General features: G+C 41.8%; 1 protein-coding gene across 5 annotated transcripts in view; it reads left to right on the forward strand.

Annotated features, from left to right (window-relative positions):
- The window catches only part of PBX1 (PBX homeobox 1), a 332,349-nt gene that overhangs the window by 251,604 nt on the left and 53,368 nt on the right, over positions 1-27,377 (forward strand). For 3 of the 5 annotated variants that reach the window (XM_062192660.1, XM_062192658.1, XM_062192659.1), the window contains 3 exons: positions 2,490-2,649; positions 10,544-10,656; positions 12,004-12,093. In XM_062192660.1, coding sequence (XP_062048644.1) covers positions 2,490-2,649; positions 10,544-10,656; positions 12,004-12,093 — 363 coding nt within the window. The remainder of the gene's footprint in view (positions 1-2,489; positions 2,650-10,543; positions 10,657-12,003; positions 12,094-27,377) is intronic. The other 2 variants (XM_062192661.1, XM_062192662.1) reach the window with 1 other exon arrangement.

Genomic DNA, 27,377 nt, shown 5'->3' on the forward strand with positions numbered 1-27,377 from the left:
ACATGATGCGATAGAGTAGAAAGAGCATCAGGTGAGGAGCATGTTTCTGACAAGAGTCAACCATGGGATTCTAAGGAGCTCACTCTTCCTTTTTAGGATTTTAGTTGCATTTGGATTATTTGATTTCCAAAATCTCTCCATTGTTATCAGATCCAGAGGATGCTTTTTGGGCCATGTCTTTCTTGTCTTTGTTGTTGTTAATAACCACCCTGGCTTCTTAAATTTCACTTGACACTCTTTGCTTTACATTCTTCTGAGTTTTCCTCCTTTCTCCTGGGCATCTTCTGCTCAGTTTTTTTTTTTTTTAATATTTATTTATCTATTTGAAAATCAGAGTTACAGAGAGAAGGGGAGAGACAACCAGAGAGAGATCTTCCGTCTGCTCGTCTACTCCCCAGATGGCCACAATGGCCAGGTGGAAGCCTGGCTGAAACCAGGAGCCAGGAGTTTCATCGGGGCCTCCCACATGGATGGCAGGGACCCAAGCACTTGGGCCGTACTCTATTGCTTTTCCATGCCCATGAATAAGGAGCTGGATCAGAAGTGGAGCAGCTGGTACATGAACCAGCACCCTTTACCTGCTATACCACAATGCTGGTCCTCTGCTCAGTTTTCTTAAAAATTCTACTGTCTCTACCTATCCTAAACATTGTAGTTCTTTCTTTAGACTCCATCTTTTCATGCTCAAGCCAATAGTCCTTAACCATGCTTCATTAAAGTCATAGATTATTTTAAATCTACTAAAAGCTGTTGACTCCTCTCTTGATGCAAAAAGAAAAAGATAAAGCATACTTATCCAACGAAATCCACCTAAAAATGCATCTACTGACCATTCTCTCCCTAAACCTCTAAAAAGCCATTTACTAGAGTTACTTGAAATGTGATCCACAGAAAGTGGCATTGGCATCACTGGAAGCTTGTTAGAAATGTAAATTCTTGGGTCTCAGTTCTCAATCAGAATCCTTAAGGTTGAGGCCTCAGAATCTATTTTAATAAGCTGTTCATGAACATCTAACTTTGAAGAGCACTATTCCACATACTTCATTTTTTAAAAAAGATTTATTTATTTGAAAGTCAGAGTTACATAGACAGAAAAGGGGAGGCAGAGAAAGAGAGAGAGAGGGAGGTCTTCCATCCATTGGTTCACTCCCCAGCTGGCCACAATGGCCAGAGCTGCACTGATCCAAAGCCAGGAGCCAGGAGCTTCTTCCAGGTCTCCCACATGGGTGCAGGGGCCCAAGGCCTTGGGCCATCTTCTGCTTTCCCAGGCCGTAGCAGAGAGCTGGATCAGAAGTGGAGTAGCCGGGACTCAAACCGGCACCCATATGGGATGCTGGCACTGCAGGCAGCAGCTTCACCCGCTATGTCGCAGCACTGGCCCCTCCACGTACTTCATTTAAGTAATCTATCTCATGCCCACAACAGAAATATAAACTCCACTCTAATATCCTGATGGGACTTCTTTCCTGTAATCCCAGACTCATAGGTCTTGCTTCCTATTGGACTTTGCCATAGCTCTACCCATCAGCTCTTCAAACTTAACAGGATCAAAATGTGAATCAAACTCTCCCTACAAAATCTGTTATCCTTTCTCTAATACCTGTCTCATACTGTGTGTCATTTGTGCATTTGTAGTGGCTAACACATGTTAGACCCCAAAGCAGAAATTACAGGGGTAAAACTTGAATTTCACTGTTTGTCTGCTTGTGTCTGGTAGAGGCCTTGGTGTACGGAGGCTGAGGGACCAGATAGCTGCTGTGAACCACATGCAGGAAATAAATTAACAAATGAAAGTAAATTAGGTTCATTATGTTCATTGGCTCTAACATTTAAAGCCTGGAATTCAAAGAAGTAATCAGTTGTATGCTTCAGATTTCCTTACGTAGATAACGCCAAACTTTTCCTTATGTAGATAACACAGAATATTCAGAGAAATCTGTTGGATTGAGTTATGCCAATCCTAAGGTCTATAGTACAATGCAGCTAAGAATTCAAGTCCATATTAATATTATTTAGCTTCTCAAAATTTTAAATGTATTAATTACAGCACTCATATAGTGATATATATCTACATGACATTTTAAAATCTGTATTTTATGTGTGTAAAGTTAGCTTTTTCATTGATAAGAAACAGGCATTACTCATGAATTCTTAGGCTTATTTTAGTGGCTTAACCTAAGAGGTAAGCACATTGAAAATGCTTGTGCCAAATTAAAAGGACTCTAGATTAACGGAGCAGCTCCTCTTTGGAAACATTTCCACCAGGATGGTTTAGCTGCCTTTTCATATTAAGCAAAGGGAGTCTCATCTTGTGCAGTTGCTCCTCTGGAAGATCTAACTTCAGGTCTGTTCAGTGATGTTGCAGAGTCACAAACAGGAGAAGACCCTCTTGCCCACCTCTTCAACCCCTTCAGAAGCCTCCTTTTTCTTCTGCAGTGTCCCTGAAAGATAAAAAGGTTAACTTTCTTCTCTTCTCTTAACTGCTTTAGGTATCAAACTGGTTTGGAAATAAGCGAATCCGGTACAAGAAGAACATAGGTAAATTTCAAGAGGAAGCCAATATTTATGCTGCCAAAACAGCTGTCACTGCTACCAACGTGTCAGCCCATGGAAGCCAAGCTAACTCACCCTCAACTCCCAACTCAGCTGGTTAGTTGTGTTGTTGTTGTTTGGGGGCAGGGGGCATTCTCCATTTTTATACTTGCTTTTCCTATATTGGGGTTTGCTTTTAATTCTTCAGGTTCTTAAGTGACTGGTTTAAGTGTTTGATTATATTTTTTGGCATTTGTGGTTTCTCCTTTCATTCTCAAAGTACAATGTGTTACACTGTTTGCAAGGTGGGTATCTGGAGGCTTGCATTAAATGGGTCTGTATAAGTTGGGACAGAGAAAAATGGGTTGGTTTTAATGAGATCTTTAAATTCTCTTTTCAGAAAATCAGTAGATAAGTGAAACTGAATACTTAGAGTTGGTCCTTTGGGGTTCTATCATTTGGTCTGTTCCTTAAAGGTTTTTATCCTTGTCTATTTTGTTTTTCTCTCCACATTTGTCTGGGTCACCTATTAGCATACATTCTATACAGGAATAGTCACACATCTAGCAAATATCTCATTAGAGCATTCTCATCTTTAAAACCAGGCTACAATTATTTCTTTTATTTATACTTGTTCTGTATTGTTTTATTTTGTTGGTTTCTTATATGCAAACTCTAAGGAAAATTACCAATTATTAATAAAGATTATTCAGATTTCAATTCACATGTTACATTATTGGTTATGTGCTGTGTTCTAAGTTTTTTTTTTAACTTTTATTTAATGAATATAAATTTCTAATGTACAGCTTATGGATTACAATGGCTTCCCCCTCCCATAACTTCCCTCCCACCCGCAACCCTCCCCTCTCGTGCTCCCTCTCCCCTTCCATTCACATCAAGATTCATTTTCAATTCTCTTTATATACAGAAGATCAATTTAGTATATATTAAGTAAAGTTTTATTTTAATGAATGTTCATTGTATCACTGATTTCAGATTAGGCCAACATGTGCCTTGTGCCATCAATTCTGAATTTCCATACATGAAGCACCAGTCAATAATATATAAAATAGAACTTTCCTGTTCATATCATGTGGAGGGCATGTTGATACTTTTTTTTTGTAAGACAAAAGTAAAAATATTTCCTTGTTAAATAAATTTGATAGCAGGTTGTATTATTTCCCCATAATGAGAAAGATGCATTGACTTTGTGAGGTGCACGTCCACGAAAGTTGTTGATTCCAGTTTTAAAGAGGCACAAAATTAACTATATTGGTCACAATGTGATTAGAAATGTAATTTCTAACAATTCTTGGACTATGTTGTATCTCTGATTCCAGAGCTGATTTGTGCACTAAGACAAATTCTCTTTCAACCTCATGGTGACTTGTTATTGTAGACATGTAGCACTCCACACTGACATCTTCTGTGAGCTTCTAGATACATTAATTTGTTATCATTAGGTTCTCCAAGCCACAGGGCTGTACTGTCATGGCTTTCTTTTGTTTAAATGGAATCATGCATGAAGAATGGCTTGGGCTTTGTAAGTGGATATGGTGAGACAAAGTAGAATTCAATCCAGTTTTATTTTTTCCAGCATGGCAAGTTGGGTTACTATAAGGAATATATTTGTTTTTTGAAGTTTTTTTTGTTTGTTTTCTTCTTTTCCCATCCAATTATGATTGACAAAGGATCAAGGTTAGCAGGTTCAATAAACAGTTTCCTTCTTCCCCATCTGGTCAGTTATTAAGCATTTCAGCCCCAACAACACAAGTTGAATTACACTGCTGGGCAGACATTTCCACTTGTCTCTTTGGAAGAAGTACAATTCTGTCAACATTAGCAAAAATGCGCTCAACACTCCTGCAAAGGTTATCATAATGCAAAACAGATATCAAAATGACTTTTTCCTGTCCCTGATATATCTGTATCACAGATGGCTTAGCATGATTTATGACTAGTCCTTACAAGGGCCCTGTGGACTCCCTTCATTACTAAATCGGTAACTATTTATTCTTTCCAAAATCCCTTAAAAAGAGAAAAGTAAGCATTTAACCCTTACTCTGTGTTTAAGAGTTATGTTGGCTGTTATGGAGCGGCAGCCCATGGTTAAAGTTCTCTAGGGATTTTTTCTGGTAGCTTAAATTTCATGTGACTATTCTGAGCACAAAGTAAATTATAATGGAAAATTTGAGCTATACCTTCCAGTTGTGCCTAAATTGTTGGAAATAATATGCAAAGGAACCCCCTATGTAGTGCTTTTTCTAAAGTATAGACAAAAGAAAATATTATTGTACATGTGCAATAGCATGGGATTTTGAAAGATAAATGTCTGAACATAAAAAGTGATCAATGGGCTTTTCTGTATTTTCTTCTGCTCTTAACACAACCCAAATCATTGAATAGATAAAATGAGAATGTTGAAATATTACAGCTTTTCACATGGGGTGTTTATATTGTTGTGTACTGGCTATTCAGCAATTTCAAAGGATAAATACTAATTGAAATGGCAACTTTTAAGTAAGAAGTTGATATGTTAAAATACATTTTGGCAGAGTTTTTAAGTCTAGAGTTCTGAAACCTAAGAACTTTTAAAAGATGTCTTTATTTATTTATTTGAAAGGCAGAGTTACAGAGTGAGAGGGAGAGACAGAGAAGGAGAGATCTTCCATCCAATGATTCACTTCTCAAACGCCTTCAACAATCTGGACTTAGCTAGGCTGCAGCGAGAAGCCCAGAACTCCATCTAGGACTTGCACATGGGTGGCAGGAACCCAGATACTTGGGTCATCATCTACTGCTTCTCATGTGCTTTGACAAGAAGCTGGATGGGAGGCTGAGTAACCAGGACTCAAACCAGACACTCTGATGTGGGAAGCATTCATCCTAAGTGGCAGCTTAACCTGCTGCACTACAACACCAGATCCTAGGAACATTTTATTTCCTCAGTACTGAAGCAAGAGTTTTTACCAGAAGTTTTACTAAGTAGAAATCTAATTTCTACTGCAAAAAAGATAATTTATAAGTAAACCCTCCTCCCTCTAGAGGCTTCTGTGTAGAGAGCAACACTTCAGCCTGTTTTCTTAAATCATTTCTAGAACATGTGTTGTGGTTTAGCAGGTAAAGCCTCTGCCTGCAACACTAGCATCCCATATGGGCACAGGTTCACGTCCTGGCTGCTCCACTTCCCATCCAGCTCCCTCCTAATGGCCTGGGAAAGCAGCAGAAGATAGCTCAAGTACTTGGGCACTTGCTACCCATGTGGAAGCACAGATAAAATTCCTGGCTCCTGGCTTCAGTTGGTTCAGTCTTGGCTTTTGTGCCCACTTGGGAAGTAAACCAACAGATAGAAGATCTCTCTATCTCTCTATATAATTCTTTCAAATAAATAAATAATTCCTTAAAAAAAAAAAAGGAGCAAAGACCACTTCCAAGTCTTCCTGTCTGTTGCTATTTGCCTTGTCTCGTTTTTCCTTAAGCCCAGTTCCTTACAAATTCACCTGGGATTAGGACCTGTGAGGGATTAGCCAGCATTCAGAGACTTTAAGCCTGCTTCATGGTTTACACCAGCAGAGTTGGACAAAATGCATGAATCAAATAGGAAGCAGGGAAAATTGGGTTTGTAGAGAAAGAAAGGAAAAATGGGGAAGCCATAGTTACAACCCTGGCTTGATAATTCTGGAGGGACCTAGAATGATGCATTCTGGATGTCTTATTTTTGATGAGATTATAAAAGCAAGAATTAAGACCTCAGAAAAATGATCCCTCTCTGGAAGCTTGGGCTGTCATCTGGAGAACATTTTAACATCCAAGAAGGAAGAAATTGGGTTGTGCATTACAGATGTTTGCTGTGGCACAGCATCGGCCTTGATGTTTTATCAGGTTCTATGATTAGCTAAGTGGTCACAGGACCCCCAGATAGGCAGTCTTATACTTAGCTCTGTGTGTACATCAAATATAGCAGCTTATTCAACCAGAAGGTTCTTCCTGTTGCACTGTTTTAGTCGATGGCAACCTGTCCATAATCCTGTGACACCTCCATAGAAGGTTTGGTGTTTTTCAGTACTGGTGGAAATGCTTTGTGTTAAAGCCCTAAACTCTGGCTTCCTAAGGGAAATGTTTATTTCCAGTTAGAGAAGAGGCAACAAATCCAGAAAAGTTGACTGGCCATTTGATAAATCCACAGAAATGCTTCTCAATTTTGTTTTTAAAAACCAGGTGAAAGACTTTATCTTTTAAATGTTTGCTCACATATTATTTCTTCTTATGTTTCTCTCTTATTTTTCTGTGGGAAAGGAAAACCCTTCCTCCTGGAACTGGGTCTCTGAAACCCTGTCAAGCACACCTATGGAAGGATTTTCACATGGGTCTAGCAACCCTTTTTATTCTGCCCCAAGGATAGAGTAACAACAGATTTTGGAATTTGGAAAAGGAAATGCAGAAACAACAAGAAACATAATTAACGTTACATCTAGAAAAGAGGGTCTATCCTCTGAGGCTTCACATGGTATGGGGAGTCCAGGCTCATCAAGCTGGCCACACAATCTGTTTGAGGCCTTGAACAGAAATTGGGGCCACGCTTGACATGCAGGTACTTCATAGAACTGCTATGAAAAATAATTCTCACAAAGTATTAAAACTAACACTTTGGACTCTTTTAAGAGGTTCAAGGTCATTGGTTCACAGCTAAGGGTGATTTTGTACCCCAGGGGACATTCAATAAAGTCTGGAGATATTTTTTAGAGGAAGAGTGCTACAGACATCCTGTGGATAGAGACCAGAAATGTGGCCTGCCATCCTACAATGCGTAATAAAATCCCCCATATCAAAGGCTAGCCCAAGATAGAAATAGTGCCATGGTTGAGAAACCCTGTTCTAGGTTTAGGTTTTGTCATTACTATTCTATTTTTCAGATTATGAAGTTGAATGTTTTTTGCCTTTTTGTTTCTTCCTGAAGAAACTTAAGTCTCCTGAAGATTCTTTAGAGTAGAAATTCAGTCTTCAGGAAATTGTCTTATGAAAATGGATGTTAACAGATTTCCACATCATTATGTTTGCCCAGGAAAATGCATTAGACTCATAGGTGAAGCATTATGTCTTCTTTGTTTAGTTGAGTGCAGATTCAGCCCTGTACATGCCCTGAATATCTGCATGAAAGTTTCAATGAGCCACTTGCCTCCCTTCCTAAGCCAGATTCAGAACCTTTTAACTGACATGCACATCTTAAAATGTGCTCCTAATAATTGCTGATTTCTTCAAAACAACCTGCAGGTAAGGTTGTTGAATGACCTTCTGAGCAAGCCAGGTAATTGTGTTTCAGCTGTCTGAGAGTCCTCTAGCACCTCCAAGTAAGCCTATTCGCTCTTTGTCTAAGAATTCTGCACTTCTCAGAAGGCGATCCTTTCTGTGATAAGTTTTTCCCAACTTGCAGTGCTGGATGAAGAACGTGTCCTCCCTTCGTCATTTAGATTTTTGTGCAGGCTTTTGTCTGCTTTAATATGCCATTGGTGGCACCTGATCTCTTCCCCGAGTGCAATCTGTGCCTCTAGATACTTATCAGAGTCGGCAGCCATGGGAGTGTTGTGCATGGGTGTATGGAGACAATGCAATGCTGAGACAGCACAGCCAAGAGCACAAGGGACTGCTTCTGCAATTACTGCTGTGATACAAATGCATTTGTACATGAGGTGCATTTATATGCGCATATTTATCTCTGTGTACATTAGGCAGCCAGACATATTTACAATTTATCTATGCACATATATTTTTTAAGTCATCTGTGTCAATTGCAGTGTATATCTTGTAATGGCACGTTCCCTGCCTTCATGATTCCAGGGCTGCCATGTTGCCAGGCATTGGTATAGCCCTTTGGGGGTTTCTCCCACTTCTCCATTTGTGTGCTAATTTCCAATAAACCATCAGCCAAGCATAGAGGGTATGTGTTTATTACATGGCATTTGATTGAGAGAGAAATAAAATACCTGAGCTGCAAACTTAACACTCTTGAGGGGAAAAAGTCTGATGACGTGGAAACAGTTGTCATTTGGGTTCTTGGAGCTGGCTTGTCATGGTTCTGATGATGTCTAAATGTAAGCTTATATTGCAATATGACAAAATGGCTTTTATTATTTGGGTTATATCTCTATGATTACAAAAAGACTTGAGATGGCTATAACTAGCATATAAAGGCCTGGATTTGACATATCTTGGCATAACAGTGGGATCTGTGCTGCACAGTACTTCATCCATATGTTGGGGAGGACAATTTCAAAGACATGTTACAGAAAGTTATAGGTCAAAGCCTTCACCCTCAGTGACTGGGTATAAGTCACACCAAGTTCAGTCTTATGACTGTTTTGCTAAGACCCATATTTTGTAATTCCTTTCAGATAAGGTCAACAAAGAAATGTGTGCCAGATGAGGCAAGGGCATGTTGTAGAACTATGGCAACATCGCAGTCTTTTATTTCCCTCCTCCCCCAAGAAAGCATTTACTTTTTCCTAGGAAAGAAGGAATGAGAGGGGATTTAGGTGCAAGGTCAGTTTATGTTGTAATAGTTAGTTCCTTGCATGTGGGTGAACATCCCACAGAATAAACAAAAATGGAGATATTTCTGGTTTGGGGGTTGTCCCCAGCTTTTATAAATTATCTGGTCCCTCTACATGGCTCCTGCTGTTGGAGTATAAAGACACTGTGGATATAGTTAAGCACAGAGCTTAATGGCAGAGTTGGGCATTCATCACTTTTAAGTGGTCCCTTCTATGGGGCTAAAAACCTTCTACTTTGCTTAGCTGCAGCAGCTCTCTATGTGGGACAGGACAGCTCTTTGGGAGAGCTCAAAAATTTTTTTTAAAAAATCCACATTTTAGCAGAAAAATGTCAGAGCTGAGTCATGAATCATTGTTGGGCAATTCCACACTGATGATGGTTGTCTCAGAATATGAGGGCAAGAGTGCAACTTGAACGATATAGGGTTGGAAATAATAAAATGCAACTGACCTGGGTCCCTAAGGTCTCTCCTTTTCCAGGCTAACGTCATGTTTTAACTAAACTTTGCACGTTGAGCTTTCTTTCCTAATGCGCTGAGCTGCACGATGACTTCAGAGTAATATCAAGCTTTTGCAAGCTCTTGTGTTTAGGTTGAGAGAGAGCTAGATTTGTCACGGTGGAGCCAATGCGTCTTGAATGGTACCAGGGTGGACCTAAATGCCAACTCTCTGGATGAAGCCTCCATCTCTGGGTGGAGAAAGCACATGGTTAACATGGAGGCCTACTTTTAAGACTATCATTGTCAACTTTCCCAGTTCGTACATGCTTGAGGATTCTGGCCCATTATTCAATGTCTTGATCTTGCATTTTGAGTACCAACAGGTTGCAGGGAAGGAGAGGTTATGCTCATGTAGTTTTGTGGACCTCAAGGCTTCTTGGGCTGTCTACCACCCTGCAAGTAATGTCACCTTCTTCCTAGAAATAAGGAACGTCAACAGAGCCATATCTTAGGGCCAGATCAATTGTGTATCATTGCTTCCATGCTGTCCCTTCTCAGGTGCTGCCCCTCATATGAGAGGAGATAATAACATAGTTAGACTCCAACTGAATAGCTCATGTGCTCCATTGTGCTGGAGAAATATCATTGACCAGCCTATAGTCTTCATTTGTGGTTCCCCTGCCAGCTCTAGAATTTTAGTCAAGTAGGAAAGAGACCCTAGGTCTGGAGACTGTCTCCCATCCAAATAGATTAAGTTGAGAAGACTAAATGTTTTCTTTCTCAGCTTGATACAGTCCTATGGGCAACTTGTAGTAAGGTGTGGCTTCATATAACCTGAAAGGTGTGCACCCTTTATTGCTTGCTCTGTTCTTCATGCTACTAACCAGACTCTATTGTTATTTTTATTTTAGCTTGTGGTGGGAGGGGGGTTGCTTTGCATGTCGTTCTTCCTCTTGGCTGTTAGTTGCGGGGGTCGAGCCTTTTCCTTTCTGTGATTCAGGTGCCTCACTCTTTCCTTTCCAGGTTCTTCCAGTTCTTTTAACATGTCAAACTCTGGAGATTTGTTCATGAGCGTGCAGTCACTCAATGGGGATTCTTACCAAGGGGCCCAGGTTGGAGCCAACGTGCAATCACAGGTAGGGACCCAGCCAATATGCCGCCAGCTGAATTCACTAGAGCCCAAGAGCCCTCAGTTGTATTGGCACTTCCTGCTTCTCTGTAGGGAGAGAGAAAGAGAGATCAGAACCAAAACCTTATCATCAGCCAAACCAAACCAAACCAAACCAGATATAAGACACCATTGTCATGGGGAATCTTGTCCACACTTTGTGAATGCATTTGGCTCTGGCTTGTCAGTCACACCAGGAAAGCAGGAGAAGAGTGACAAGTACAGGGTGAGGTAGCCAACGCATATTAGGCAAGTGGAACCTGAGTCTTTTTCATTCACTAAAGGGAAACGGTGGAGGAGTGTGGTCCATTGTTGCAGTTTCCAAGTCTTGCTCTCATTTGTTGGTTCCCCACACTCAATTTTTGCCAAATAAGGGGGTAATTAATGAGCAAATACATTAGTATTGCATGTTTCCATTTTAAGCTTTAAAAAAACACAGCTGGTTTGACTCAACTCATCTTCTTAGTCATCCTTGAGATCAAGAGACTTGGGTTTCTGGTGATGAGTATCAATTTGTGTGGGGGAAGCAAAAATCAAACTGTTTGGTATAAAACCTCAGTGCTCCTTAGTGAACTGTTCACCTTCGTGACACCTCAGGAAGGCATCTGACTATGTCAACATGAAGCATGATGTGAGACAGCCAAGATGTATGTTCTGACATGGATTTATTAGGGAAGTTTTGGGCCATGTCAATCCAAGTTCCCACCCTGCATGTGAAGCAGGAAGTGTTATATGCCTGGCATAGAACACCTGGCCAGTGATTCAGCCCCTTGCTTGGGAAACATTGCCTGGAAACCAGTTTGAGGAGGTGGTCAGACTTTGGTCAAATGACTAAACTAGCTATCATTTAAGTCCTCAAACAAGCATCTGAATCATATACTATTCTGTCTGTGAGATGGTGGCCCATACCTCTTCTAAACCAAACTCGCTTTTATTGGATACCCAACAAAGGAGAAGCTAGCAGGATGATCTATGGGGAGGAAGGAGAAATGTCTTCCCCTTGTGACCTTTTAACCTTCTCTGTCACCCCATTCCCTGCCATCTCATGCTGTGTTGTTAATGAATTAACCTCAGTGTTGGAAATCCTAGTTTTCTTTAACATGTTATTCTTGCTTACCGAAGTCATAACTGGTAATGGGCTTGATATATAGAGAAGACCTAGGCTCTACCTAATGGACTCTTCCTAGGAAGAGTGTCTCCAAAATGATTGTGTTAATTGGGCATGCCCAAATGGTATCCTGTAAGATGATGATCTGCCTCCCTTTCCCTGCAAGTCCCTGACTAATTTCCTCTCTGTTGTTGTTCATCTGTTTAGGTGGATACCCTTCGCCATGTTATCAGCCAGACAGGAGGATACAGTGACGGACTCGCAGCCAGTCAGATGTACAGTCCGCAGGGCATCAGTGTAAGACAACAAGGCTCCCCCACCCTTTGTTTCTATTCTATCACTACCAATTATTTCAACGCCATAGGGCCCAGAATGCCACTTAGTAGGACTTGTCTTAGCTTTACGGTCACCTAGTTTCTTGTTTCTGTATCGGTCATGCCATCGGCAGCATTCTACCCACAAAAAAAGTGGCGACTGGGCAGGCTTCATGCAGGCAGCTGGCGTCTAGGGCTGTCAGACGCAATCAGTGTTTGCATGGCACCTGCGGCCACATGCGTTCAGCTGAGAGGAGCTGCTAAACAGGTGACACCTAGTACAACAGTGGTAGGAAATGTCACCACAAACTGGGGCCAGACTACCTGGGGAGAAAAACCAGTGACCAAAATCTACTGCACCTGGAGCAGAGGTCTAAAAACCAAACCTTTTTCCAGTCTCCCTATGGATGATTAAAAAAAAAAAAAATTAACACAGAGGCTGGGTATGTTGAAGGGATAGGGAGGGTACAGACCATCTTGTACTTGTTCTTGGGTGCGCTCGCGGCTCCTGACTAGCATGAAAATTCATAGCGACAAGCTATGTCGCACAGAGTGAAATCGATCAGACAGACACAAGGAGAACCGAGTGTAGATTTGGGACAGCAATCCAACTTGATTTCTCAGATCAATCGTCTGCTATCTCAGCAGCGGTGACAGCAAGCTAGGACAAGAGGGCAGCCTGAAAAAGGAGGCTATTCTTTAGGTTGGGGTGATTTCTGGGCTTTTACAGGTCACAAGGTGTTCCAGGAGAACTATTGACTCCGAACTATTGATAGGACCTGGGTTTGGATGGTGGTGATCATTTTTATTGTTTGTTTCTATTGTTATGATTAAAGTAAATGAGGGATGGAAGGCGGGGAAGGTAGGCATGATTTATTAGTGAAAAGCTAGTGTACCCAAATGGAGGTAGAATGTGTGCAGTGAAGGAGATGATGGGCTCTTCAACTCTGCAATGGTCAAAGCACACATGTTTCTGGCCAGCTTGGAAAGAATCAAGAGAATACCAGCTATCTTGTCAGATGAGAACTGGTTGAAAGAATTAAGGATCTCTGCTTAGGAGACAAAACCCAGGTGGTACAGAATGGTTTCACACATGCTATCATTGGAGAGAAGGATTGGCGTCACCAGGAATGCTCTAATGGGCATTAGAGAGAATCACTGAGTAGAAGTTTCACAGAAATAGATTTCACTTCAACATTTGATGAGCCTTTCTCATAGTCATAGTTCTCCCCCCCCCCCAAAAAAAAAAAGGAATTGGGTGCCTTTGAAAGTCAAGAATTCCCAACATTGGAGAATTCAAGCATGGATTGGCTAGTTTATTGGTAAGGATAGTGTAGAAGGGAGCTGAGCACCAGACTCATTGTTTTGGTGATTTGACTCCTTACAGTTAAGAATTCTGGATCTTCTACATTCTTCAGACAGAATCCCCTTTAATCTGAACTAACTCTGTTAAACATGCTTTGAGCACTAGTGTTACTTTCTAGGAGGCATTTGCAGAGCAAAGAGGGAGTTTCTCCACTGTGTGCTCATGCTAACGATATGAATTATTATTGTGCAAATGGCTGACTTTCCAGGAAGCCTGCTTAGAAAAATAGAGCATACTGAGGTGGGGAAGTATATTCTCAAATGAGCTTCCAAGTGAATGAACTAGCTCTATACTGGTCTGTGTGTGTGGTGGTAGCAGGGGATGAGGGTGTTCAAGTGTATATACATTTATGCACATCCTGCATCTTTTTGAGATGTAAGATTTTTCCAGAGAAAGCTTTGCTCTGTGTATAAGTAGAGGAGAGAAACATGAGGAGGGCACCAGAGTGCCCTACGCAAAAAGGGAACTGAAGAAATGTCCATGTGACCAGGCAGGAAATGGCTCTGACAGTTCTGCTGTTTGGTGCCTTTCTTCCCAAAAGAGCAGCATTCAGACTGGAGGGGGTGTGGGGGCGGGAGTGTCAACATTGACCCATCTGACGTCATCTGGAAGGCTGGGAATCATTTCTGAACTACTGCAACCGAACATGTGCAGACAATTACACCTGATTGCATAAGCCCACGACATAACTAAGCTGGAAAATGCCACTTGAAAGAGCCTCTCGTTTTATATTAATTTTTTTGGCCTGTGAATTGTGTGGCTGTTTTATTTCTGGGTCTTTACTATACAGAATAAATGAATCAAAGACTAGTCACAATAGGATATATCCCTTTGGTATCCATTTTTAAATTGTGCCACCTGGAGGAAGACTGGAGCCAGTCAGAGTGAGATGTGCTTGGAGGTGCTGGTGTTTGATGCCAAGACCTGTGCCTGTACAGAGGAGGGCCACGGCTGCCAGGAGAAAGAGACAGAGCAAAGGAGGAGAGACAAGAAGAGGCAGGGGCAGGAATGAAAGGCTTGTGCCAAGAAATAAAAATAAACAGTCCCTAACCCCAAAGCAGCAATGGAATTCCCAGATGGGCTCTGGGTTGTATTTCATTTGGTGGAGGACTTTTTCTAGGCAGCCTTTATCTGCTCCTCTGGCTGGGTTTTCACAGCACCCATGTCTTATCCAGCCAGCATCTATTTTAAGTCCTATGAAGTTCAGACCACTTGCCATTGACCATGTAGCAATTGAGTTGCAAGATGCAGTGGGCAGAGTCCTCTGAGGGAAGTTGGGAGACACTGGTTCTTGTATGCCGTGTACCCACAGGCAAACATTGACTCTCTTCTAGAATCCCCACCCTTGATGCCTCAAAGGCTACTTTAGGGAAAATGAGAAAATAGATAGGAAAGGGTTTGGCAAAACATAAATTGTTCCACATGAATGCAGAGTGAAATGTTAGAAGTGATAACTTTCTAATTTGAGCCTTTTTCTTCCCCCTGGGTGAGCAGTTTTCACAGTAGTTCCTAGCCAGGATAGGTTAGGACACAGTTGTCACTTCTTTTTCCCCTGCTGATGGACAGGTATGATTTTGAGATGGATATAAAAATATACAAGGCCTAAGGACCCCTTCCTTAGGTGCGATGAGAGGTAAATGACACCCCCATAAATACCCTGTGTTTTCTTATGACAGAGGGCAGGGCTTCCTGGGCTGAGGGTGGCTCTGAGTAGTGGAGGGAGATCATGCCACTTCTCTGTTGTTCACACATAAAGGTCACTTCACTGTCACGTGCTTTCCTTTCCCACTGCCAGCATCCTGGTTCTAGAACTAGTTCATAACTAGACTGTTGCAGCAGCTTCCTAATCACCCTTGCTGTCTTGGGTTCTCCTCTCTCCTGCCCGCATGCCCGGAATTTTATCAATCGCTCAGAAATCAGCTGCTGTCCTTAGTGCCTACCCAAACAAGCTCAAGTCCTGAGTCTAAGAGTCAGAATCTTCCACATGCTGGCCCCAACCTACTTATCCATCCAGTGCCCTGTCCATCTTCCCACCATCAAAGGGAACTTCAGAAGCCTTTAAGGGAACCAGCTCACCTTTAGCTGGGTATGCATCTTCATCCTCCATGTTCACTCACACACGCCATCTACCCCAGCATCCTTTTGATCCCACACCCGCCTTCCCTATCTCACTCCAATATCAGCCTTACTCCCCCAAGCCCAGCTCCCGCATGGTATTTCTTCTCAGCCTTCCTCCCTCTCCTCTTGCTATTTTGCCACACACACAGCCTTCCCTTGTATTATGCATGTGTAACTTATAAAACATACTTAATTTTCTTTGTGTCCTTCATTCTTATGTGTATATGTGGTCCTAAAGTGCACATATTAATTGCTCAGAACATGTTTGTTTAATGAATAAATCAGATAAGAGAAGGAAAAAGATAGTGCTTAAATAAAACTGCATTTTGATGACCATAAGCCACACCTAGTGTATCAGCTATAAAGTATCCAGTGATAATTACTGCTTGAAAGGCTTCCCTCATCCACAACTATACCATCTTTTAAGTCTGAAGCTGTCATCAAGTCTACCTTTCTGGCAAAAGTTTCTAAGCTTCTTGGCCAATGCAGATTCTCTATGAATAAAATTAGATTGCATTCAGTAAAATGGAATTACACGGTGAAGATATTGCTGAGGCAATTCTCTCTTTGATTCCTTTAGTTGCTGCTACCCTAAAGAGTTGCTGTGAAAGCATGCCTGTTTGTGGACAACCATCCTTGGAGTGACACATCATGGTCTCTGATGGGATCTCTCTGTCCTCCCTGCTAGATGTGGAACAGGAACCCCACACGCTGGTGGAAGGGAAAGCAGCTTGAAATTAGGAAATGCAGATCCTTCTTCTTCTTTTTTTTTTTTTTTTTAGATTTATTTATTTACTTGAAAGTCAGAGTTACACAGAGAGAGAAGGCGAGGCAAAGAGAGAGAGAGGTCTTCCATTCGCTGGTTCACTCCCCAATTGGCTGCAACGGCCAGAGCTGCACCGATCTGAAGCCAGGAGCCAGGAGCCAGGAGCTTCTTCTGGGTCTCCCACGTGGGTGCAGGGGCCCAAGGACTTGAGCCATCTTCCACTGCTTTCCCAGGCCATAACAAAGAGCTGGATCAGAAAGGGAGCAGCCAGAACTCAAACCAGCACCCATATAGGATGCCGGTACTGCAGGTGGCAGCTTTACCCGCTAGGCCACAGCGCAGGCCCTCATAGATCCTTCTCGTAGTTTTTCTTTTCAGGAGTCACTTCACCACTCTGTTTTGTTTGCCACATTTGCAAAATATACCAGAAAAGCAAGCCCAAAGTTTGCTTTATATTCAGTGGTTCTAGAATTCTGCATTCATGATCTTTGATTCTTACTACTAGCTCAGGTAACCCAAGACTAAATGTAGACTCTTCTACCCCCTGCCCCCGGAAAAGAAAACATTTTCATCAGATTTAGTGTCTTCCGTACTTTCTAGGCCATCCCATTCGTCCCCTTCAAATAGTATCTTGAAGACCTACACGAAGAGGAAATGCTCTCATTATGTGACCTTTACCCTTTGAAGTCTCAGAGATTTGCCATAGCAAAAAGCATTATTCTTTAGGATGAAATCATTTGGGTTTTTTTGTTTGTTTGTTTGTTTTGACAGGCAGAGTGGACAGTTAGAGAGACAGAGAGAAAGGTCTTCCTTTGCCGTTGATTCACCCTCCAATGGCCACCATGGCCGGAGTGCTGCGGCCAGTGCACCGCGCTGATCCGAAGCCAGGAGCCAGGTGCTTCCTCCTGGTCTCCCATGCGGGTGCAGGGCCCAAGCACTTGGGCCATCCTCCACAGCACTCCTGGGCCACAGCAGAGAGCTGGCCTGGAAGAGGGGCAACCGGGATAGAATCCGGCGCCCCAACCGGGACTAGAACCTGATGTGCCATCGCCACAGGTGGAGGATTAGCCTATTGAGCTGCGGTGCCGGCCCAAAACCATTTGTTTTTAATTGTTTAAAAATATCCGTTAAAGGGAGTGAATTCACCCCCAGCCAATTCCAAATATGAACAGATTCCCCTATAGATTTTTCTGATTCCTAAGTTTTGGTAAAGTGGAAATGAAGTATTATTGTTATCTCCATGAGGACAACATCCATGAATATCAGTTTACAGCAGAGAAATCTCATGAGTTTTGCTTTGGATAATTAAAGTAGTGAAGAATGGACATGAAGCCATAATGCAGGTGTTTTGTTTTTTCTTTTCTCCCATGTCAGAGGGAACAAAGAGGGAAGAATATTTACTAAGTAAGTAAATAGAATATAAATCCTTAAGGCAAAAATAGCCTCCTGTTTAAGTAAACACATCTTAGGCATTTGGCTATCACAAGGGTTGCTCAGTAACATTTGGCCACAAGCCATAATTTTGACTTTTTTTTTCTTTACTTCTAAGAGACCCCTCTACTTAACAGTGTATATTAATAAGATGTTGCCGCATGTGCAATTGTAGCACTGGCAAGTGAGGGTGATAATTACAATTCCAATACAGCTCTTTAAAAACTCCTGTTAACTATACAAAGTCTTAACTCTCCTGTTTTATCAGGCTGCATTTGAATTAGGAAGGGATTACATGAGGTCCAGATGTGCTTTCCTGTTTGTTGCCTGTGTGTAGCTTCTGGTGCTGTGGCCAGGGTAGTGAACAGCCCCAGGCCACAAGGGGAGAGAGAGACTGAGGAGGATGGAAGGGTCTGGACTCTCTGGAACAGGACAGATTCTGCAGGGAATGAAGGCAGTGGGAACAGAATAGATAGACACCTGCCTCTAGGAAACAGACATCCTGATGCTCCCTCATCAGAAAACCAAAGGCCAACAGAGCTGTCCCTTTCCTTCTTGCATTTTCAGATTTTTCAGCCTTTATATTTTATCAGTTCCTGTATCAGATACCAGAAGACCATTTCATTTCAGCCCACAATAGTTGAAGAAGCAGAAAAATCCCTATATTGTAATTTAGTGTGCAATCCATCATTTTTTCCCAGCTGCTAACTGAAAGCCCTTAAACAGACAACAAACAGATAAGTTCATTCAATGGCCCACTCATGTATTCATCCATTTAGTCACTCATTTATCCATTCATTCACTTAACATAAGCATTTTTTTAAATTTTTTTTTATTTTTGAGAGGCAGAGTGGACAGTGAGAGAGAGAGACAGAGAGAAAGGTCTTCCTTTGCCGTTGGTTCACCCTCCAATGGCCGCCGCAGTAGGCGCGCTGCGGCCGGCGCACCGACAGCAGGAGCCAGGTGCTTCTCCTGGTCTCCCATGGGGTGCAGAGCCCAAGGACTTGGGCCATCCTCCACTGTACTCCCTGGCCACAGCAGAGAGCTGGCCTGGAAGAGGGGCAACCGGGACAGGATCGGTGCCCCGACCGGGACTAGAACCCGGTGTGCCGGCGCCGCAAGGCGGAGGATTAGCCTAGTGAGCCGCCGCGCCGGCCAACATAAGCATTTTTGACCTTAGGGAACAAAGCTATGTCTTGCTACCTCCAAGTCAAGTTTGAGAAACCTTGTACTTAGGTGGTTCAAAACCCTCATGCCAATCATGGCATATTTTAGTCTCATTCTCCATTTTGTCAGAGATTGGATTTCCATTTCTAGGTATACTAAGGCAGGGGAGCCCACTAACTCCATAGTCTAGGAAATAATTTGAGATTAAATTATATAGCCAAAGAGGAATTCAAGACCATTAAGCAGTAATTTAAGGAAGGGTGCCACTTCCAACCAGACATACCATCTGCTTAATAATAAAACAATAAGCATCATTTTGTGGAGACTCCTTAGTTCTTTGTAGAATTATTCACAACAAAGTCTGTTGTTCTCAGACTTACTGATACAATAGCTCCAAATACCATCACATTCTTTTTATTTAAATACTTATTTATGGTATTTGAAAAGCAGAGTGACAGAGAGGGCTCTCCCATCCACTAGTTTACTCCCCGGTTGGCTGTAAAAGCTGAGGTTGGTCCAGGCCAAAGGCAGAGGCCTGGTTTTCCATCTGGGGTTTCCAATGTAGGTCCATCTTTTCTTCTTTTCATGGCACATTAAAAGGGAGCTGGATCATAAGTATATCAGCCAGGACTTGAATCAGAGCCAATATGAGATGCCTATGTCACAGGTGGAGGCTTAACCCACCGCATCCAGCCACAACACTGGCCCCTCAAATACCATCACATTGATCTGCTGTATGTGTATATGTGTTTATGCACATGTACAAGTGTGTATTCCACTTCTGCCTGTGCGATTATGCACCTCAATTTCCTGAATTTTACGAAGTATGATTGACTTATATTTTGTCTAAGTCTTCTTCTAACATTATATGCTGCTTATAAACAATGATTGTTTTTTTGTTCCCAAGAAAATGCAAGGGAAAGGTGGGTACTGTAAAGCTATATATAAAGAAGGAGATTGTGTTTCTAGATAGAGTCCCCTCAATGAGACAACAATGTGCTCTTGTGGTTGGGTATGGCTAGCATCCCACCCATCTGGGCCCACGTTTGACCCTACAGCCAAGTCCTTAGTGTAGTCTGGTTAGTTGTTCCAGAATCAAGTTGGTCCTGCCTTTTGCTCTATGGAGAAAAATCACAATTTCCAAAGAGCATTTGGTTTTTGTGATTGTTCTTGAAAGTGGCACGGCCCCTCCAGATTTCAGTAAATCTTCCTCTAATCAAATAGGTAAGTTTAGTTGTGGGAGACCTTAGCACAGATTTGTGAAGATGGCCCTCTTCCCGCAGGGTCTACCTTGCCCCCTTATGCCTTCTAGGAAAGAACTTTTATATCCTTAAACAAGTTTGCTTTGAGATGAAGTGTCATTTTTTCTTAAAAATCTCAAATCTCTGGCTTTATTTGAGTTTGGGGGATTTCTACATGCCTAAATATCTAAAACTGCTTCAATTTGACACAATTAGTAGAGAAATCAATGCTTTATCTTATAAATGTTTATTGAAAACTTTCTGATGTCCAGCACCAGGAAAACAAGGGTCCCTAGGACATGGTTCTTCAGTCAGTTAAATCACAGAAAGCTCAAATGCCTGGCAGCTGCCTGGCTCAGTCCTTGGCTTCTCTGAAATGATAGAACTCTGCCACCCAGAATAGTCCATATAGTACCATATTATTTTTAGAGAATGTAGGGAATGCCCATGGCAATAGGTGTATGTATTGACACACATATATACTCATATTCTTCTCAACTAAAAATAGGTGAATTGTGTCTATACATGATTGACATATGCCAGCTGACAGTAGCAAAGCCATCCTTTCCTTTTAGGACAGTGCTTTTCAGTGCACTTTATTTTTTCCACATTTTTGTGCTGTCCAATAAGTAATTGGCAATGCATGACTGTTGAGCACTTGAAATGTGACTAGTGTGATTAAGAAAATGAATTTTTAGTTTTAACTGATTTCTATAGTTTAAACCTAAACAACCAGTGTGACTAGTAGCCATCATGCTGGGTAGTGGCACTTTCTAGGTGCTCTACCAGTGGTTTGGTAGCCACCAAAGGTGGGGTGATAGTGTTAGAAATAGGATCATCTGTAAACACAAAATGCAGAAAAACATGCTTTCCACACTAATAAGCCCTTCCTACATTAAGTAAAAGTCTTTGTTAGAAATCAACTGTGTACAGGAATTTAAGTCAGATTATCATAATATGCTTTAAACGATGAATTAATATAGAGGAAGATTTATAATATAAATATAGAAATGCCACTTTTGTTATAGTTTCTGTTTACAGTAATTTTCAACTCTGTCAGCCACTAATTCATCTAACTTGATAATTTTTCAAGCCTAAGCAGGACATGTCTTTGAGTTTATCTTGATCTCTTTCCTTAAGTCTCAATCCTCTGGGGCTCCTACGAGATACTGGCTCTGGTTCAGGCTTCCCTTTACCACGGCCTCAGCCTAGTGGATCTTCCCTGCCCTGGTGCTCTGTGCAATGTGTGGCCTGCAGATCCACAGCCTGGCCTGGGAACGTCTGAGTAATGCAGAACTGAGGCACATCCAGACCTATTACATCAGACTTTGTGATATAACCAGATGCCCTGGTCATTTCTAAGCATGTTGAGTTTGAGAAACTCTGCTCTAATGTTTAAAATCTTCAAATTGCTGCCTGAGCATAGCTAAGAGAAGGAATTAACATCAACTACCTTTTTAAAATTTCCCAACTTTTTATGTTGAAATTTTCATACAGAACAGTTGAAATAATTTTACAGTGAAGCCAATATATTCAACCTCTAGATTTTATCACTGATACTTAACACTATGGGCTTCATCATATACATCTGTGTCTTTCCATTCTGCTGCCCATCCACCAATCGATCTTGGATTTTTCCCAAACATTTGAAAGTAAATTGCAGATGAGTTTCATTTTCTCCCAAATAAATACAATAAATACTACTGAGTTACTGGGAGTTTAATATATTTGCAGGTTTTTTTTTTTTTTTTGATTTGAGGCAAAATTTTGCATGATTGAATATATGAATTGTAAATGTACATTTTCTGAGTTTTCACAAATGTAGTTAGTATACTTGTGTCTAAGTTTGTTGTTTGTGTCCACCCTTTTCTTATAGTGTACAACAATCATAAAAAAAATGGAAAGGAAGAATAGTTGGCTTTTTTCCAAGCAATGAGATGTTCCTCTCTCCTTTCTATTCTTAGCTTATCTCTCACCCGTCCATCCTCATAGCCACAGACTGCTAGAAAGGCCATTTTAAATCAATTAATGTGGTTTGCTCTACACTTGCCTTATATTCCCATCCAGTATGCCTACTTTTAAAGGCACCCTATCTCTTTTTTATAAGTAAAGCTTTTAAAAATTTATTGATTGATTTTTGTTTATTTGAAAGGCAGAGAGTCAGACAAATTTTCCATTCTCTGGTTCATTCATAGGCCCACAACAGGTGGTACTATGCCAGGCCAAAGCCAGGAGCCGGGAACTCAGTCTGGGTCTGCCATGTGTGTGGTGGGGATCCCAGTACTTTAGCCATCATCTGCTGCTTCCCAGGGTGTGCATTAACCGGAAGCTGAATCTGAAACGGAGCTGTGACTCGAACCCAAGCTCTCTAACATGGGATGCAGGAGTTCCAAGCAATGTCTTAACTACTCCTAACATATTCCCCTAAAGCATTTGAAATATATAAAAATAGAATATTTGAACATTAAATTACATTATGATTTTCGTACTTGTAAGATAGTATCACATTTCCATTCTTTCAGCTTTTGCTGTTTCTGCCCTTTCTTCTCTAGTATCCTTTAGCTAGAAGAAGCACAGTTTATTTTCTGATGCCTTCTCAAACACACAGACACTTTTTTTTTCAGAGTGGCATATCTGCTTAGGGTTGCTCATTCTGCCCTTAGGGAAGTGAGCTGGTAAGGGAATGTAGAAGCTCATCAACTGAGCCCCATACTAAGGGATCTCTGACAAAGATGAAGTTCCTATGAGGACGCTTCCAGCTCTTGTCTCACTCTTGAGAGTTCAGTGTTCAGAGGAGACCAAGCGTAAGTTCTGAGGGCTCTGTGCCTTCCCTCCAGGAATAAAGGATCAGAAGCACCAGGAGTTGCATGCTGGAAGCTCTGGGACTAATGTGTTTCCCCAACAATATCCCTACTAAGAAGCCTGATGTCTTTATAAACACTGGTGTTTCCATTTTAATGATGAAAAAACTGAGGTTTTCCATGATTAAGTAGTTTATAGATCTACTAGGCAGAGCTGGAATTGTGGTGCAGCAGGTTAAGTTGCTGGCTAGGTGCACCCATGTGGGAGACCCAGATGAAGCTCCTGGCTCCTGGCTCCTGGCTCCTGGCTCCTGGCTCCTGGCTTAGATCTGGCCCAGTCCTGGCTGTTGCAGCTCTTTGGAAAGTGAGCTAGATGGAAAGTCTCTCCATCTCTCTCTCTAACTTTGCCTTTCAAATAAATAAATCTTAAAGAAATAAAGAAAAAAAAAAGATCAAATAGCCAGTACATGACAAAACCAGGGTGTGGACACAGGTCCCTCAAACCCCAAAGCTTCTCTTATCCAGATGGACCTATGAACCCCTCGTTCATATGCTAAATGAAGGGAAGTGTTTGGAACCTTACAGGAGAAGAGTCTGTGAGGTTGCCTGCTAAGCAATATTTTAGAGCCTGGATGATATGGAGAAGAACTCAGTTATGACTGTTTTGTTATATGTCCTTTCAGGGTGGATCTAGAAGACTTAAGGCTAGTAGATTCTTTTATCAAAATCAAATCTGGAAAATTATATAAAAAATCCTTCCACAGATACAGTCTACTCCCATACATCTAATGTGTCATGTTTGGTTTGCCAGTGGTTGGCCAGTGGCCCAATGATTGTACTTGAGAGAAAACAGAAATTTTAGATGAAGCATCTCTTCATGGAGAGATCTGGTGGTTCATTATCATAGATGGCAAGAGTGTTCCAGTAACCTAGGTGGGAAACGTCAATAGAGGTAGTTCTGTTTGCATTTGCTTTGTTTCATCTGAAGAACGGTGAAATGGAAGAAAGTGGAAAACGGCCTGTGAACTTAAGAGATTATGCATCTTAAATGATGGTTCTAGAAGCTGGAAAATCAGCCTTGAAGAAACTGGGGGAACAGTTAAACCAGTAACAGCCTCCTAGACCAGCCTCCTAGACCAGCAGGAGCCATGCCTGCTTTGCTGGGCCAGGACTTTTATCAAGATTGCCCCCTTTGAGACATTTAACATGAACATTTTTAATAAGTTGAAAGAATAACTGCAGTGGAGTCCAAGGATAGTATGCTGGGAATGCAGGTACAAAAGTTAAATAGGAAATAATGACAGAAAGTAATAAAAGCCAGGAATTAAGAAAAACAGGGGCCAGCACCATGGCTTACTTGGTTAATCCTCCACCTGTGGCGCAGGCATACCATATGGGCGCCGGGTTCTAGTCCTGATTGCTCCTCTTCCAGTCCAGCTCTCTGCTGTGGTCCGGGAGGGCAGTGGAGGATGGCCCAAGTGCTTGGGCCCCTGCACCTGCATGGGAGACCAGAGGAAGCACCTGGCTCCTGGCTTCGGATCAGCGCATCGCCAGCTGTTGCGGCCATTTGGGGAGTGAACCAACAGAAGGAAGACCTTTCTCTCTGTCTCTCTCTCTCACTGTCTATAAGTCTTTAAAAAAAAAAAAAGAGAAAAACAAAGAGGTCGGAAGAAAGAATACATTAATCAACTGCAGAACAATGAATGGAAGGATAATATTAGCAGGAGAGTGATGAAATTAGATGTGAAATGGCAAAAAGAAGGTTGAAAGCAATTAAGATACACAAGTACTAAAGAGAAGCATCAGAGCAAACATACGATAGGATGAGTGGGTAAAATAAATAGCATGAGCTAGAGAAGATTCTTACAAAGATTAAAAAAACAGATCAAGTAGTAATAAAATAAGGAAGTGGCATGAAAGCAGTAAATTAAAAAACAATTAAAAAACAATAAGGGTAGAAAATTAACAAGCTAAAGTGACACTTATTAATTGTATTAATCTCTAACACTTACTGACTTATTCCTGTGTGTTTAAAATGCACTTTATATGCATTAGCTTATTTAAAATAAGTAGGACAGTTTTTTTATTTTTATTTTTTGATTTTTGACAGGCAGAGTGGACAGTGAGAGAGAGACAGAGAGAAAGGTCTTCCTTTGCCGTTGGTTCACCCTCCAATGGCCGCCACAGCCAGCGCACCGCGCTGATCCGAAGGCAGGAGCCAGGTGCTTCTCCTGGTCTCCCATGGGGTGCAGGGCCCAAGCACTTGGGCCATCCTCCACTGCACTCCCGAGCCATAGCAGAGAGCTGGCCTGGAAGAGGGGCAACAGAGACAGAATCCGGTGCCCCGACCGGGACTAGAACCCGGTGTGCCGGCATCGCAAGGTGGAGGATTAGCCTGTTGAGCTACGGCGCCAGCTGTAGGACAGTTTTTAAATGTAAGCAGAAAAGTTCAGATGGGGGGAAGCCAGGCACCATAACCATACTGCCAATTGAAGGGGAGCAGAATGAGCTGCAGAGGTCAGTTTCCATTCCTTGTCTGATTGGTGGTTTTTGCTGTTGAAACACACCAGGTACTTGGCCTGGTACTTTTCCTTTCCTCTCTTTGCAGACAGCAGGCTCCTGAAGTGTCTGGTGCTCTATGTCTTCTTCCTCTTTTGTCCTAGTAAAAATGGCCTTTCCTAGAAGCAATCTTAAGAGGTTGCAGTTCTCCATCAGTAGAATCCATAGCCCAGCACCTATGCCGGTGGACAGACGTCTCAGGACTGCTCGCCTTACATGGCTTGGATCAGGTCTGTCTTCCCCTGGAAGGACTTCCATTCCCTCAAACTGCCCGTCCGTTCCACTGGGTGCGGAATGCCAGTGCCTAGCTGATGACTCCTCTTTATTTCCTCTCTAGACCAGAGATTTCTGAAGAGCGAGGTCAGAGCCCTAACCCAGGCCTGCTACATAGTTGGTACTTAATGCTTTTTGAGGTGATCCTAGTTGGACCTGTTGTCAATGAGCAGATTTTTTCTGTTGTTCAGTCAGCAACCACACTATTAGGGCTGAATTTTCTGCCTGTCTGAAATCCCCAGACACATATGCATTTTTATAGTTACCTTGTCCATATCTTCTCCCACCATGGAATGACATTTTTTTGTTCTTTTTTTCCTATTTCTTCCACTTACCACAACCTTGTACTCATCTTTGACTTCCAATGTATCTATACTGTGTACCCCATAATTATCATCAACCCATAAAAGAATCTTTTATAGGCTTATATTCAGAGACGAGATATGTGTTGCTGTTTTTCCTCTTCTAGTACTTTTCTGTGAGGCCCGTGTTGTCTGTGTCCTGGAGATTGATGCACAGTTCATTTGTTTGTACATTCACTCATTCATTCTACAGGCATTTTCTTGGGATTTTTTAAGAATTTTTTTTTTTTTTAATTTGAAAGTCAGAGTTACAGAGAGAGAGGGAAAGACAGACAGAGAGGCTCCTTCCATCTGCTGGTTCACTCCCCAAATGGCCACAACAGCCAGGGCTAGGCCAGGCTGAAGCTGGGAGCCAGGAGCTTCTTCTGGGTCTCCCATGTGGGTGGCAGGGGCTCAAGCAGTTGGGTCATCTTTGGCTGCTTTCCTCAGCACATTAGCAGGGAGCTGGATTGGAAGCAGAGTTGGGACAGCAACTGGCATTCATATGGGATGCTAGCATCATAGGCAGTATCTTTACACCACAATACTAGCCTCAGAATCTGTTATTAATCATAACTGTTCTGGACATTGAGGCAGAGAGAATGAAATGAAAACCTACTTCCTATTCTCTAGTGACCCCATCTTTCCGAAGTTGATTTCTATGTTTGGCCTATTTCCATTGGCCCTATTTATCATGGAGCGGGAAAAACAACTGATGAACACTCTTCATAATTAATGGTTGTATTTTGAAGAGAGTTTAATCACTTGCTAACTCACTCTTCTTTGTGAAGGTGTCTCAATTTTCTCAGCCTTCTTTTCTTCAGATGTGTCTTTAGCCACAGCTTTGCACTGGCTTTGCTTCTCCAATGAGCTCTAGAGATTGGCCACACAAAACAAAGACCAATGCTAGATCTGGAGATTCCTCCATATGCTGTGTATAAAGTTTACACTTACTTTTTGTTTTACAAATTAATATTTAATGTAGGAAATTTGGAGGATTCAGGAAAAAACGGAAGAAAATTAATGCAACCTTTTTGTTCTATTTCCTCCTAGCATTTTGTGTAGAAGTGCATGTTTATGTGTGGGTGTAGATCATTTTACAGCCTACTTACTTGCTAAAAATATATTATGAATAATTTCCATATCATTAAATGTTCTTCTCAAAAACATGACTTTAACTGCATAGGAACCTGTTACAGGAAAA

This window comes from Lepus europaeus, chromosome 5 (assembly GCF_033115175.1).
Source record: "Lepus europaeus isolate LE1 chromosome 5, mLepTim1.pri, whole genome shotgun sequence".
NCBI classification, from domain to species: Eukaryota; Metazoa; Chordata; class Mammalia; order Lagomorpha; family Leporidae; genus Lepus; species Lepus europaeus.